This window comes from Balaenoptera musculus, chromosome 21, assembly GCF_009873245.2.
Source record: "Balaenoptera musculus isolate JJ_BM4_2016_0621 chromosome 21, mBalMus1.pri.v3, whole genome shotgun sequence".
NCBI lineage: Eukaryota > Metazoa > Chordata > Mammalia > Artiodactyla > Balaenopteridae > Balaenoptera > Balaenoptera musculus.
In genome coordinates, this window is record NC_045805.1 from 31,757,058 (window position 1) to 31,773,715 (window position 16,658).

The 16,658-nt window shown below is 33.6% G+C and overlaps 1 protein-coding gene across 1 annotated transcript in view; it reads right to left on the reverse strand.

The window, feature by feature from the left end:
- Window positions 1-16,658, reverse strand: part of LOC118887929 (disintegrin and metalloproteinase domain-containing protein 5-like) — a 103,277-nt gene that overhangs the window by 36,859 nt on the left and 49,760 nt on the right. Inside the window, exons 5-6 of the mRNA XM_036838845.1 lie at window positions 10,042-10,132; window positions 9,195-9,414 (exon numbers count right to left, since the gene is read on the reverse strand). Of these exons, the coding sequence (XP_036694740.1) occupies window positions 9,195-9,414; window positions 10,042-10,132 (311 nt within the window). The remainder of the gene's footprint in view (window positions 1-9,194; window positions 9,415-10,041; window positions 10,133-16,658) is intronic.

The following is a 16,658-nucleotide window of genomic DNA, read 5'->3' on the forward strand; positions in this document are numbered from 1 at the left end:
CTTATATCCACAATGAATAGTAAACGGATATGCAAAACAAAAATATGTGAAATATGATGTCAAAATGTGGGGGAAGGGGAGTAAAATGCAGGATTGTTAAAATGTGGTTGAACTTCAGAAATCAGCAATTTAAAATTATATATATATATAGAGTTTTATATAAACTTCATGTTAACCACAAACCAGAAGTCTATAATAGATACACACACAAAAAAAAAGATAATGAGTGTGCAAACATAACATTAACTATAGTCATTAAATCAGAAGGTAAGAGAGCAAAAAGAGAAAGTAACAAAAAAGAGAAGTACAAAAACCCCAAAACAAATAATAAAATAGCAATAAGTACATGACTATCAATAATTACTTTAAAGGAAAGTGGACTAAATGTTCCAATCAAAAGACACAGAGTAGCTAAATGAATACAGAAACAAGATCATATATGTGCTGCCTACAAGGGACTCACTTCAGAGCTAAAGACACACACGGACTGACTGTGAGGGAATAAAAAAGGGTATTCCATACAAATGGAAACAAAAAGAAAGCCAGGATAGCAATAATTATATCAGACAAAATAGACTTTAAAATAAAGACTGTTACAAGAAACAGAGATGATAATATAAATGATGACAATGATAAAGGGATTAGCACAAGAAGAAGATATGAAAACCTTTAAATATGCATGCACCCAACATAGAAGCAATTAAACACATAAAGCAAATATTAACAGACATAAAGGGAGAAATTGACAGTAACACAATAATAGTGGGGGACTTTAACTCCCCACTTACAAAAATGAACAGATCATACTGACAGAAAATCAGTAAGGAAACACTGGCCTTAAATAACACATTAAACCAAAGAGACTTCATAGATATATATAGAACATTCCATCTAAAGCAGTAGAATACACATTCTTTTCAAGGGCACAGGGAACATTCTCCAGAAAAGATCACATGCTAGGCCACAAAACAAGTCCAGGTAAATTTAGTTGAAATCATATAAAACATCTTTTCTGACCACAAGGTGATTGAGACTAGAAATTAACTATGAGGAAAAAAAAAAAAGTGGAGCCTGAATAATATGCTACACAACAAAAATGGATCACTGAAGAAATCCAAGAAGAAATTTTAAATGCCTGGAGACAATGAAAATTAAAACACTATAATTGAAAATCCATGGGATGCAGCAAAGGTAGTTCTAAGAAGGAAGATTATAATGATACAAGCATACCTCAGGAGACAAGAAAAATCTCAAACAACTTAAACTTACTTAACAACTTAACTTAAACAAGTTAAACTCCTTTAGTTACTTAAAGGAACTAGAAAAAGAACAAACAAAATCCAAAGTTATTAGAAGGAGTGAAATCATAAAGATCAGAGCCGAAATACTAAAATAAGGACAAAAAAAAAACACACAATAGAAGAGACCAATGAAACAAGAGCTGGTTCCTTGAAAAAGAAACAAAATTAATAAACCTTTAGCCAGACCCATCAAGAAAAAGAAGAGAGAGGGCCCAAATCAATAATACCTGAAATGGAAAAAAAAAAGTTACAACTAATACAACAGAAATACAAAGGACCATAAAAGATATTCCAAAAATTATATGACAATGAAATGGACAAAGTCCTAGAAATGTACAATTTCCCAAGACTGAGTAAGGGGTAAAAACAAAATCTGAACAGACCAATTATCAGTATGAAACAGAATCAGTAATTTAAAAAGACTCCTAACAAATAAAAGTCCAGGACTAGATGGATTCACAGTAAAATTCTACCAAACATTTGGAAGAGAGTTAACAGCTATTCTTCTCAAATTATTCTAAGAAATTGCAGAGAAAGAAATGTATGCAAAATCATTCTAAGAGGCCAGTATCACCCTGATACCAAAACCAGACCAAGATATCACACACGAAAAAGAAAATTACAAGGAAATATCACTGACAAACATAGATGCAAAAATCCTCAATAAAATATTAGCAAACCAAATCCAACAATATATGAAAAGGATCATACACCATGATGCAGTGGGAATGTATTCCAGAGATACAAAAATGGTTCAGTACCCACAATTCAATCAATGTGATACACATATTAACAAATTTAAGAGTAAAAATTATACGATTATCTCAATACATGCAGAAAAATCTATTGACAAAATTCAATGTCACTTATAATACAAACTCTCAACAAAGTGAGAATAGAAGGAATATACCTCAATGTAATAAGGAACATACATGTTAATTCCATAGCTAACATCATACTCAATGGTGAAAAGCTCAAAGCATTTCCTCTAAGATCAGGAACAAGACAAGAATGCCCCCTCTCACCACTTTTATTCACCATAGTATTGTAAGTCCTAGCCAGAACAATCAGACAAGAAAAAAATAAAAGAATTTCAAATTGAAAAGGAAGAAATAAAACTGTCACTGTTTGCAGATGACATGATATTATGTATAGGAAATCCTAAAAATACCACAAAAACTACTAAAGCTAATTCAGTAAAGATGCATGATACAAAACTAATATACAGAACTCTGCTCCATTTCTATACACTGTCAGAGAAAGTTTTTTCAAAATTCCAATTTCAGTTGCATTAAAATAATACAATACCTAGGAATAAATCTAACTAAGGAGGTAAAAGACCAGTACTTAGAAAACTGTAAGACACTGATGAAAGTAACTGAAGACAATACAAACAGATGGAAAGATGTACTGTGTTCATAGATAGGAAGAATATTGTTAAAACGTCCATACTACCTAAAGCAATCTACAGATTTAATGCAATCCCTATCAAGATACCCATGACATATTTTCACTGAAATAGAACAAATAATTCTAAAATTTATATGGAACCACAAAAGACCCCAAATAGCCAAAACAATCTTGAGAAAAAGAACAAAGCAGGATGTATAACTCTCTCTGATTTCACACTATATCACAAAGTGACAGTAATCAAAACAATATGGTACTGGCATAAAAAAAGACACACAGATCAATGGACCCATATAGAGAGCCTAGAAGTAAACCAACACACTTATGGGGAATTAATCTATCACAAAGGAAGCAAGAATAGACAATGGTAAAAAGACATCAATAAGTGATGATGGGAAAACTGGACAGCTACATGTAAAATAATTAATTTAGAATATTTTCTCACCCCATAGACAAAAAATAAACTGAAAATGGATTAAATACCTAAATGTAAGACTGGAAACCATAAAACTTCTTGAAGAAAACATAAAAGAATGCTCTTTGTCATAAATTGTAGCAATAATTTTTTTTGGTCTGTAACCTAAGGCAAAGGAAACAAAAGCAAAAATAAACAAACAGGACCTAATTAAACTCAAAAGCTTTTGCACAGCAAGGAAACCATTGACAAAATGAAGAAAACCTACTGAATGGGAGAAAATATTTACAAATGATATGACCAACAAGGGGTTAATATGCAAAATATATAAACAGCTCATACAACTCAATATCAAAAACCCAAACTACTCAATTAAAAGATGAACAGAAGACCTGAATAGACATTTTTCCCAGGAAGACATACAGAATGCAAACAGGCACATAAAAAGATGCTGAAAATTCATAATCATCAGTTGTAACTTGTCCTTTTTCAATTTTAATTTTATTGACTTGAGTCCTATGCTTTTTTTTCTTGATGAGTCTGGCTAAAGGTTTATCAGTTTTGTTTAACTTCTCAAAGAACCAACTTGTAGTTTCATTGATCTTAGCTATTTTTTTCTTTGTCTCGATTTCATTTATTTCTGCTTTGATCTTTATGATTTCTTTCCTTCTACTAACTTTGGGTTTTGTTTGTTCTTCTTTCTATAATTCCTTTAGGTGTAAGGTTAGATTGTTTATTTGAGATTTTTCTTGTTTCTTGAGGTAGGTTTGTATTGCTATAAACTTCCCTCTTAGAACTGCTTTTGCTGCATCCCATAGGTTTTGGATCACCATGTTTTCATTGTAATTTGTCTCTAGGTATTTTTTGATTTCCTCTTTGATTTCTTCAGTGATCTCTTGGTTATTTAGTAGCATATTGTTTAACCTCCATGTGTTTGTATTTTTTACAGTTTTTTTCCCTGTAATTGATATCTAGTCTCATAGCACTGTGGTCGGAAAAGATGCTTGATATGATTTCGATTTTCTTAAATTTACTGAGGTTTGCTTTGTGACCCAAGGTATGGTCTATCCTGGAGAATGTTCCATGAGCACTTGAGAAGAAAGTGTATTCTGTTGCTTTCAAATGGAATGTCCTATAAATATCAATTAAGTCCATTTGGTCTATGTGTCATTTAAGGCCTGTGTCTTTATTGGTTTTCTGTCTGGATGATCTGTCCATTGATGAAAGTGGGGTGTTAAAATCCCCCACTATCATTGTATTATTGTCGATTTCTCCTTTTATGGCTGTTAGCATTTGCCTTATATGTTGAGGTGCTCCTATGTTGGCTGCATATATATTTACAATTGTTATATCTTCTTCTTGGATTTATCCCTTGATCATTATGTACTGTCCCTGCTTTGCCTCTTGTAACATTCTGTATTTTAAAATCTATTTCGTCTGGTATGAATATTGCTACACCAGCTTTCTTTTGATTTCCATTTCCATGGATTATCTTTTTCCATCCCCTCACTTTCAGTATGTATGTGTCCTTAGATCTGAAGTGGGTCTCTTGTAGACAGCATATATATAGGTCTTGTTTTTATATCTATTCAGCCATTCTAGGTCTTTTGGTTGGAGTATTTAATACATTTACATTTAAGGTAATTATTGATATGTATGTTTTTATTGCCATTTTTTAACGATTTTGGATTTTTTGGGGGGGTCTTTTATCTCCCTTTGTCTTTTGCTCTCATGTTGTGATTTGATGTCTATCTTTAGTGATGTGCTTAGATTGCTTTTTCTTTTTTGTCTGTGTATCTATTGTAGATTTTTGTTGTGTGGTTCCCATGAGGTTTCAATATAGCAGTCTATATGTATACCAGACTGTTTCAAGTTGTTGATCTCTAAGTTTCAAATGCATTTCCAATATCCTGTATTTGTACTCTCTTCTCACAATTGCTTGTTTTGATATCATATTTGTGTGTGGATGAATTCCTACCTTTACTTTATGTTTGCCTTTAAGGGTGAGCTTTTCCATTCATAATATTCTCTTTTCTTGTTGTGGCCTTTTCTTTTCTGCCTAGAGAATTTCCTTTAGGATTTTTTGTGATGCTGGTTTGGTGGCGCTGAATTCTCTTAACTTTTGCTTGTCTGGAAAGCTTTTGATTTTTCCATCAAATCTGAATGAGAGCCTTGTTGGGTAGTGTATTCTTGGTTGTAGGCTCTTCCCTTTCATCATTTAAAATATGCAGAGCCATTCCCTTCTGGCCTGCAGAGTTTCTGCTGAAAAATCAGCTGATAGCCTTATCAGGGTTCCCTTGTGTGTTATTTGTTGATTTTCCCTTGTGGCTTTTAATATTTTTTCTTGTCTTTAATTTTTATTTGTTTCATTAATATGTGTCTCAGTGTGTTAATCCTTGGGTTTCTCTTGTATGGGAGTCTCTGCATTTCCTGGACTTGAGTGACTGTTTCCTTCCGCATGTTAGAGAATTTTTGGCTATAATCTCTTCAAAAATATTCTCAGGCCCTTTCTCTCTCTCTTCTCCTCCTGGGACCCCTTTAATGCAAATGTTGGTGCATTTAATGCTGTGTCAGAGGTCTCTTAGACTGCCCTCATTTCTTTTCATTCTTTTTTCTTTATTTTGTCTTGAGGCAGTGATTTCTACCATTCTGTCTTCCAGCTCACTTATTCGTTTTTCTGCCTCAGTTACTCTGCTATTGATTCCTTCTAGTGTATTTTTCATTTCACTTGTTGTATTGTTCATGTCAATTATTGTATTGTTCATCTGTTTTTAAATCGTCTAGCTCTTTGTTAAACATCTCTTGTAATTTCTTGTTCTGTCCCTCCATTCTTTTTCTGAGATCCTGGATCATCTTTACTATCATTACTCTGAATTCTTTTTCAGGTAGTTTGTCTATCTCCACTTCATTTAGTTGTTCTTGTGGGGTTTTATCTTGCTCCTTTGTCTGGAACATTTTTCTCTGCTGTCTCCTTTAGTCTAGAAATACACCCACACACCTATGGTCAATTAATCTATGACAAATAAGGCAAGAATATACAATGGAAAAAAGACAGTCTTTTCAATTAGTGGTGTTGGTAAAACTGGACAGCTACATGTAAAAGAATGAAATTAGAACATCCTTTAACATCATACACAAAAATACACTCAAAATGGATTAAAGTCCTAAATATAAGACCAGATACTATAAAACTCTTAGAGGAAAACATAGGCAGAACACTCTTTGACATAAATCAGAGCAAAATATTTTTTGAGCCCTCTCCTAGAGTAATGGAAATAAAAACAAAAATAAACAAATGGGACCTAATTAAACTTAAATGCTTGTGCACTGCAAAGGAAACCATAAACAAAATGAAAAGACAACCCACAGAATGGGAGAAAATATTTACAAACAAAGCTACCAACGAGGGATTAATCTCCAAAATATACAAACACCTCATGCAGCTCTATGTCAAAAAAGCAAACAACCTAATAAAAAATGGACAGAAGATCTAAATAGACATTTCTCCATAGAAAACATACAGATGGCCAAAAAGCACATGAAAAGATGCTCAACATCACTAATTATCAGAGAAATGCAAATCAAAACTACAAAAGGTATCACCTCACACCGGTCAGAATGGCCATCAACAAAAAGTCTACAAACAATAAATTCTGGAGATGGTGTGGAGAAAAGGGAACCCTCCTACACTGTTGGTGGGAACGTAAATTGGTACAACCACTGCGGAGAACAGTATGCAGGTTACTTAAAAAACGAAAAGTAGAACTACCATATGATACAGCAATCCCATTCCTGGGCATATATCCAGAGAAAACCATAATCCGAAAGGATACATGTACCCCAATGTTCACTGCAGCACTATTTACAATAGCCAAGATTTGGATGCAACCTAAATGTCCATCTAGGGAAAAATGGATAAAGAAGATGTAGTACATATATACAATGGACTATTACTCAGCCATAAAAAGGAATGAAACAATGCCATCTGCAGCAACATGGGTGGACCTAGAGAATTTTCATATTAAGTGAACTAAGTCAGACAGAGAAAGATAACTATCATATGATATCACTCACATGTCTAATCTAATTTTTAAAATGAAACAAATTCTTATTTACAAAACAGAAACAGACTTACAGGTATCAAAACCAAAGTTATGATTACCAAAGGGGAAACATGGGGGGGAGGGATAAGTCAGGAGCTTGGGATAAATATACACACACTACTATATATAAGATAGAAAACCAGCAAGGATCTGCAGTGTAGCACAGGGAACTCTACTCAATATTCTGGGAAAACCTATACAAGAAAATAATCTAAGAAAAGAATGAGTATATGTACATGTATAACTGAATCAATCTGCTGTACACCTGAAATTAACACAACATTGTAAATCAACTATACTCCAATAAAATTAAAATTAAAAAATAAATGTAAAAAATTGTTAATGATCAGAGAAATGCAAATCAAAACCACAATGAGATTATCACCTCACACCTATCAAATATTTATCATCAAAAGTCTACAAATAATAAATGCTGGAGAGGGTGTGGAGAAAAGGAAACCATAGTGCACTGTTGGTGGGAATGTATTTTGCTATAGCCACTGTGGAAAACAGTATGGTGGTTCTTCAAAAAACTAAAAATAGAATTACCATGTGATCCATCAATTCCATACCTAAATATACATCCAAAGAAAATGAAAACACTAATTCAAAAAGATATATGCACCCCAATATTCATAACAGTATTATTTATAATAGCCAAGATATGGAAGTAACCTAAGTGTCCATCAACAGATGAATGGATAAAGAAGATGTGGTATATATATACAATAGAGTATTACTCAGCCATAAATACAAATGAAATTTTGCCTTTTGTGACAACATGGATGGACCTTGAGGGTACTACGCTTAATGAAATAAGTCAGAAAGAGAAAGACAAATACTATATATTATCACATATATGGAATCTAAAATATGAAGTGAGTGAACATAACAAAACAGAAACAGGTGTAGAAAACAAACTAGTGGTTACCAGTGGGGATAGGGAAGTGGGGAGGTGAAAGAGAGGCACAGGTGATTAAGAATATATATAAAATAAATAAACTACAAGTATATATTGTACAGCAAAGGGACTATAACCAATATTTTATAATAACTTTAGAGTATAATCTATAAAAATGTTGAATCACTCTGTTGCATACCCGAAACTTTTAATATCATAAATCATCTATACCTCAATAAAAAACATATGTAGATCCCGAGCCCTCAATAAGATGGAGCATAACTTCCTACTTTTTAAGTCTGGTATATACATAGTGACTTTTTTCAATAAAGTGCAATATGGAAAGAGGGGGAAAAGAGTAATTTTACAGTGAGAAATCTGGAAACATTACCTCAGCCAGGTAATCAAGGTTAACGTCAATATGCACATATACTTGATATGATGAAAGGGCACTTTACCTGTGCATTTTCCTCCCAAGAACACATAAACCCAATCTAATCACAAGAAAAACATTACACAAATCCAAATTGAGGGACATTCTACAGAATATCAACCAGTTCTACTCCAAAGTGTCAAGGCCATCAAAAACAAGGAAATTTTGAGAAATTGTCAAGAGGAGCTTAAGGACACACATTTAATAAATGTCCTGTGGTATTCTGAGTGGAATCCTGCAAAAGGACACTAGGTAAAAGCCAAGGAAATCTGAATGAAGCATGGAATTCAGTTAAAAATAATGTATCAACATTGCTTCATAGATTATAGCAAATGTACCATACTGTTGTTAGATGTTAACAATAGGGGTGTTGCTTAGGGGTGGGGTGTTCAATATGGGCAACAGGGAAATCTGGGGGGCAATAGCATGGTCTAAAACTGAATGTGGTGATGGTTGTGCAACTCTATAAATTAATCAAAAGCAATGAATTGTACACTTACCATGGGTGAATTTTATGGCAAATGATACCTCAATAAGGCTGTTTTAAAATGCACTGGTTGGTATATTGGCAAAATGAGCATAAGCATAAAAAATAATTTTTAAAACACTTAAAATTTTTAGTTATAATTACCATTTCAGGACCACACATAGTGCCATCTTCTACAAATGTTTGATCTCTGTCTTCAGGTTTTTCAACTGTGGTCAGTGTATCTCTAGGTGTCTTCTCTGTGTTTAGAAATGTTGATGTACACATGTCATCTCGTACATGTGTATAAATCACAGATAAATTTGTGCGTGTTACTAAAGCTTTGTGAGGCCAGGTACAAACTAATTTTCCACATAACATATTGCTAGAAGCATAACGAAGAAGAAAGTTTCTTATTATTTACAGAAATAATGTAGATTGCTGATATAGCTAAATTTTTTAAGTATTTTACTAACTTAAATCCATATTTCAAAAATTTTCTCTAAGTAAATTTTTTTGAGCACACTGACTCATGTATGATGTGGCTCTTTTTGTTTTGTGCAGAAATGTAGCAAGAGAAAAATTAATCATTTTTGCAATCTGACAGCCATGATCTGTTCTATACTAGCTTCTGAAATTTGAGCAAATGATCATTGGTCTTTGATTTTTTTCATTAGTACAATGGGATAAATAAATCTAACTACAAATATTTGATGTATATAAATATATATTTATAATATATAGCATAAATATATAATGAATATAAAGGACCTAACACAATGCCTACCTCATCCCATCAATAAACACAGGTGATTTTTATGGTCATTATTCTAACACTATAGGTACTGAACACATGTTGTTTGTAGGAAATAGGTAATATTGTTCAGCTCAGATCATGAAACAGAGAAAACTTGTTATAAAATGGCATCTTAGCTTGTACATAATATGTTCCAGAATCTTAGCAATATACAACCTACGTTCCAAACAAAATTATAATTTTCTAAATACATACGGGTAATTACAATAGTTTCGGCCACAGTTTCCAAATTTATCTCCTCTTGAATTTATTTCATCAAAACAGGCAAATGGAGCACCTCTAGATGCTAAAAGAAATAAAAACTTAAGTAAGTAAATTACAACACACAATTCCAATCATCATGATAGAAACAATAGACTCAGTCTGGAAATTATAATGTTATCCCTAGGAAGGTTTATAATTACCTCGCATTAAAAAGTTGCTGGGGATAGATCAAGATTAAGTACACAAAGAGCAGCATTACTCAAATGGCTATATACTATTAGAAAAATAAGCAGTCATTGCCTCTCTATTCCTCTAAACTGTTAATGTTCTGCCTTAGTTACCTACCGAATGTGAAAATAAAGTTTGCTCTTACAAAAAAAAGAGGAACGAGATGGGATTTATAATGCAATACTGATAAGAAGCCCAAGAGCATTTGATTTAACTCTTCCTATTCCATACTAGAGTCCTCAGCTGTGTTCCCTAGTATCCTAACAATCACTAAACAAGAACTATTGAATTTTAAAATTAGGAAGGATGTGAATGTTCATCTACTTTGGCCATTTAAAATAGTTATATCTAATTTTAAGATCATGAAAACTTGAAAGATATTTAAAGCTGCCCCATCACTTTGACTTGATGATTTAGAGGTGGGTAGTGTTGCTCATTTTAATCACATGTAATAAGAACTGAGATCTTTTGTTGTCACTACTTTTAATTGACAAGGGAATTCTCCTTAGCAATTTCACAGATTTTTATAGTTGGAGAACATGATCTATAAACTTCACTCTCTCTCCTGAAAGACACAATCCGTACATATACAATATGCTACAAAACAGGCCAAAACAGATTTGTGAGAAGAATCCACCATAATTAGCAATTCTCTTTTGAAAACACCAGCTCCTCAACTCACCAGTAAGTACTTAGCTTCTGATTGATTTGCTGCAGTCAAAATACTGATTTGATTAAATTTAATTTAAACTTCCCAACTCCCTCAGATTCTATACAGGGCCAACATTAAGATGATACAAAATTTATGGTGACCCTTTCTTCAAATGTGCAGACACCTATGCAGGTCTACAGGGATCATGAAAAATATGACACAACCAAAAGAACATAATAAACCTCCAGAAAATGGCCCCAAAGAAGTAGAAGTCCAGGAAATGTCTAACAGGTAATTCAAAATAATTGTTCTAAAGATGCTCAGAAAATTACAAAAGAAAACAGGTAAACAATTTAATGATACAGAGAAAATAATACAAGGATGAATTAAGAGGTTCAGTAAAGAGGTAGAAAACATTTAAAAAAAACAAATTTTGGAGATGAATAAATACAATGACTAACTGAAGAATTCAATAGAGCTTCACTAGCAGACTTGAACAAGTAAAAGAGAGAATAAATGACCTAGGAGACAGATCAATTAAAATGACCCAGGAATGTGGATCAAGATGGCAGAGTAGGAGGACCCTGAGCTCACCTCCCTCATGAACATGTCAAAATTACAACTACTTATAGTGTTACTCTCACTGACAGTGACCTGAAGACTAGCAGAATGACTCTTCTAAAACCAAGGCTGTAAAGAAAGAACCACATGGAGTCTAGCAGGAGGGGAAGAGAAGCGAGCTAGTAGGGTCCCAGACCACTACTAGGTGACCCAGAAAAGGAGGGGGAAATCACAGCCTCAGGGATCCTCCCTGGGTGACAATGGGTTTGAGTCACGTATTAAGCATCCCAGCCCTGGGGTGTGACACGTGGGAGAAAAGCCCCCTTACTTGGTTTGATAAGCAATGGGACTTCCAGAGAGCTGTAAGAAAATGAGACTCTACTCTTTCTATTTTTTTTTTTTTATTGGGGTATGGCTGTTGGGAGACTTTACTCTTAAAGAGTGATACACAGACTGGCTTACTCCCAGTTCCAGCACAGAAGCAGCATATTGAAAACACATTTGGGAAAGAATGGATCCGAGCACAGTAGTGTGGCTCCAGCCCCTCTGGCACAGACCAAGCCACTAACCAAGATGCAAACATTGGAGAAAAAATGGAACCGGCTCAGAAGTGCACCCCCAAGCCCTTGTTCACAACCAAGGTGGAGCCTGCCATTACAACTGAGAGAAACCCAACTCCCTCAGGGCTCCTGCTCCAGCTCCTTAGGCCTCAGCCATACCCTCAATAGGGTGGAAACTACCACTGAGCCTAGAAGTCCCAGCTCCCACCTGGCTCAGTGGGGAAGATGTGGCCCATGCTCACTTTAGTTCCAGCTCTCCCACCAAAGCCACTGGGCACACGTGGACTTGCACAGTGACAATCCCAGACAAGGACATGCCTTCAAGACTGGGATAGGTTACTGTTTCACCTAATTTCATAGAGACAAACAGAAAAAGTTAAACAAAATGAGAAATGGGAATATGTTAAAAAAAAAAAGATAAACGCCCTGAAAAATCCTAATGAAATGGTGACAAATAATTTACCTGATAAAGAGTTCAAAGCAATAGTAATAAGAATGCTAACTGAACTTGAGAAAGAATAGACAAACACAATGAGCACTTCAGCAAAGAACTAGAAAATATTTTTTAAAAAGAACCAGTAATTAAAAAAAAAAAAGACCAGAGCTGAAGAATACAAGAGTGAAATAAAAAATACACTAGAAGGACATAATAGCAGATTAGATGATACAGAAGAACACTGAAATAACCTGGAAGACAGAATAGTGGAATACACCCAATCAGAAAAGCAAAAAGAAAAACAATTTTTAAAAAATTGAGACAATCAAGTATATTAACATTTGCATTGTAGGGGATTCACAAGGAGAAGAGAGAGAGAAAGAGTTAGAAAATATGTCTGATGAAATTACGGCTGAAAACTTCCCAATCGTAAAGAAGGAAACAGACATTAAGGTACAGGAATCCACAGACTCCTAAACAAGATGAATGCAAAGAGACGCACATCAAGATACATCACAATTAAAATGGCAAGAGTTAAATATAAAGAGAGAATTTTAAAGGCAATAGGAGAAAAACAAAGTCACATACAAGGGAACCCCTTAAAGGCTACAAGCTGATTTTCTCCAGAAAATTTGAAGGGCAGAAGGAATTGGCATGATATATTTAAAGTGCTGAAAGAGAAAACCTACAACCTAGTATACTCTACCCAGCAAGGTTATCATTCAGAATTGAAAAAGAGTTAAGAGAGTTTCCAAGATAAGCAAAAAGGAAACGAATTCATCACTACTAAACTGACCTTACAAGAAAGGTTAAAGAGTCTTCTTTAACTGAAAAATAAAGATCACACAGAAAATAAGAAAATATAGGAAGGGGAAAATCTCCCTGGTAAAGACACATATAGTAAAGGCAGTGGATCAACCACATAAATTAGCTACTACAAAGGTTAAAAGACAAAAAGTGTAAAACCAACTTTAACTAAAATAAACATGTAGAGATAAACATGAAGATGTAAAATATGACATCAAAAACCACAAAACATTAGGGAAGGGAGTAAAAAATGTAGATCTTTTAGAATGTGTTAGAACAGAGAACTACAAAAACAACTAGAAAAGCAAGAAAATGTCAACAAGTACATACCTATCAATAATCACTTTTAACTGTCAAGGGACTAAATGCTCCAATCAAAAGACACAGAGTGGCAGACTGGTTTTTTAAAAAAGACCCATTTATATGCTTTCTACTAGACACTCATTTCAGACCTAAAGACAAACATAGAGTGAAAGTGAGGGGTTGGAAAACGACGTTTTATGAAATGGAAATTTCAAAAAAAGCCAGAGTAGCAATATTCATATCAGACAAAGGAGACTTTAAAATAAAGTCCATGATAAAAGACAAAGAAGGTCATTATAAAATGATAAAGGGGTCCATAGAGAAAAGAATGTACCATTTATAAACATATATGCACCTACTATAAAGGTACCCAAATATATAAAGCAAATATTAAAAAACATAAAGGGAACAAGTGACAGGAATGCAATCATAGCAAGGAACTTTAACACCCCACTTAGATCAATGGATAGGTCATCCAGACAGAAAACCAAATAAGGAAACAGTGGCCTTAAATGACACATTAGACAAGTTGGATTTGATAGATATCTACAGGACATTCCACAGAAAATCAGCAGAATATACATTCTTTCCAAGTACACATTTCTACTCTCTAGGATGGATCACATGCTAGCCCAGAAAACAAGACTTAGCAAATTTAACAAGTTGAAATTATATCAAGTATCTTTTCTGACCAAAATGGTATGAAACTAGAAATAAATTATGGAAAAAACAGAGATGTGGACACTAAACAACATGCTACTAAAAACTAACAGGTCAATGAAGAAATCAAAAAGGAAATCAGAAATTACCTTGAGACAAATGAAAATTAGAACACAACTTTCCAAAATCTATAGAACCCAACAAAAGCCGTTCTAAGAGAGAACTTTATAACAATACAGACTTACCTCACGAAACTAGAAAAATCTCAAATAAACAACCTAACCTACCATTCAAGGGAATTAGAAAAAGAAATAAAAACAAAGCCCAAAGTCAGCAGAAGGAAGGAAATTATAATAATCAGAGTGGAAATAAATAAAACAGAGTCCCAAAAAACTATAGAAAAGATCAAGAAAATCAAGAGATGGTTTTTTGAGAAAATAAACAAAATGGATAAGCCTTTAGCCAGGCTCATTAAGAAGAAATGAGAGAGGACTCAAATAAACGAAATTAGAAATGAATAGCAGAAGTTACAATATCACAGAAATACAAACAATCATATAACAATACCATTATACATAAACAAATTGGGCAACATAGAAGAAAGGGATTAAATCCTAGAAACATACAATCTTCCAAGACTGAATCAGGAAGAAATAGATAAACTGAACAGACATGGATTTCTGGTATGGAAATCGAATCAGTAATCAAAAAATACCCAACAAACAAAAGTCCAGGACCAGACGGCTACACATGGGAATTCAACCAAACATTTAAAGAAAAGATAATGCTTATCTTTCTCAAACTATTAAAAAAATTGAACTTGAGGGAAAACACTCAATCTCATTCTCTGAGGCAAGCATTTCTCTGATACCCAAACAAAAACACTACAAAAAAAGAAAATTACAGGCCAATATCTCTGATGAACTTAGATGCAAAAATCCTGAACAAAATATTTGCAAACAAAATTCAACAATACATAGAAAAGATCACGCAACATAATCAAGTTGGATTTATCCTAGGGATGCAGAATGGTTCAATATCCACAAATCAATCAATGTGATACACCATATTAACAAAACAGATAAATATCACCTAATCATCTCAATAAATGCATAAAAAGCATTTGACAAAATTCAACATCTATGCGTAATAAAAACTCTCAACAAAATTGGTAAAGAGGGAATGCATCTCAACATAATAAAGGCCATTTATGGCAAACCCACAGCTAACAGCATACTCATAATGCCAAGCTGAAAGATTCTCCTCTAAGATCAGGAGCAAGACAAGGATGCCTACTCTGACCATTTCTATTTAATGTAGTATCAGAAATACTAGCCACAGCAATCAGATAAGAAAAAAAAAATTGCACCCGAATTTGAAGGGTGCAATTTGAGAATTGCACCCTTCATTTGAAGATTTAAATCAGTCACTATTTGCAGATGATACGATACTATATATAGAATATCCTAAAGTCCCACCAAAAAAACATACAGACTAACAAATGAATTCAGTAAAGTTGCAGGATACAAGATTAATATAGAGAAATCTGTTGCTTTAAAATAAACTAATAGTAAAATATCAGTAATGGAAAGCAAGAAACAATCTCATTTACAATCACATCAAAAAGAATAAATTACCTAGGAATAAGTTTAACCAAAGATGTGAAACAACTATTCTCTGAAATCTATGAGACACTGATGAAGGAAACTGAAGATGATACAAATAAATGGAAAGGTATCCTCTCTTCATGGATTGGAAGACTTAATATTTTTAAAATATGCATAATACCCAAAGCAATCTACAGATTTAATGCAATGCCTATCAAAATACACAAGACTTTAAAAAATTTTTATTTCATATTGGAAATCATAGTTGATTAATAATGCTGTGTTAGTTTCAGGTGTACAGCTAAGGGATTCAGTTATACATATATATGTACCTATTCTTTTACAAATTCTTTTCCCATTTAGGTTATTACAGAATATTGAGCACAGTTCCCTGTGCTATACAGTAGTTCTTATTTGGTTATCTATTTTAAATATAGTAGTGTCTACATGACAACCCCAATCTCCCAGTCTATCCCACCCACCCCACACCTACACCCTGGTAACCATAAGTTCATTCTCTAAGTCAGTGAGTCTGTTTCTCTATTGTAAATAGGTTCATTTGTATCATATATTTAGATTCTGCATATAAGCAATATCATATAATTGTCTTTGTCTGATTTACTTCACTTAGTATCATAATCTCCAGATCCATTCATGTTGCTGCAAATGGCATTATTTCCTTCTTTTTTCATGGCTGAGTAATATTCCATTGTATATATGTACCACATCTTCTTTATCTATTCATCCGTCAATGGACATTTAGGTTGCTTCCATGTCTTGGCCATTGTAAACAG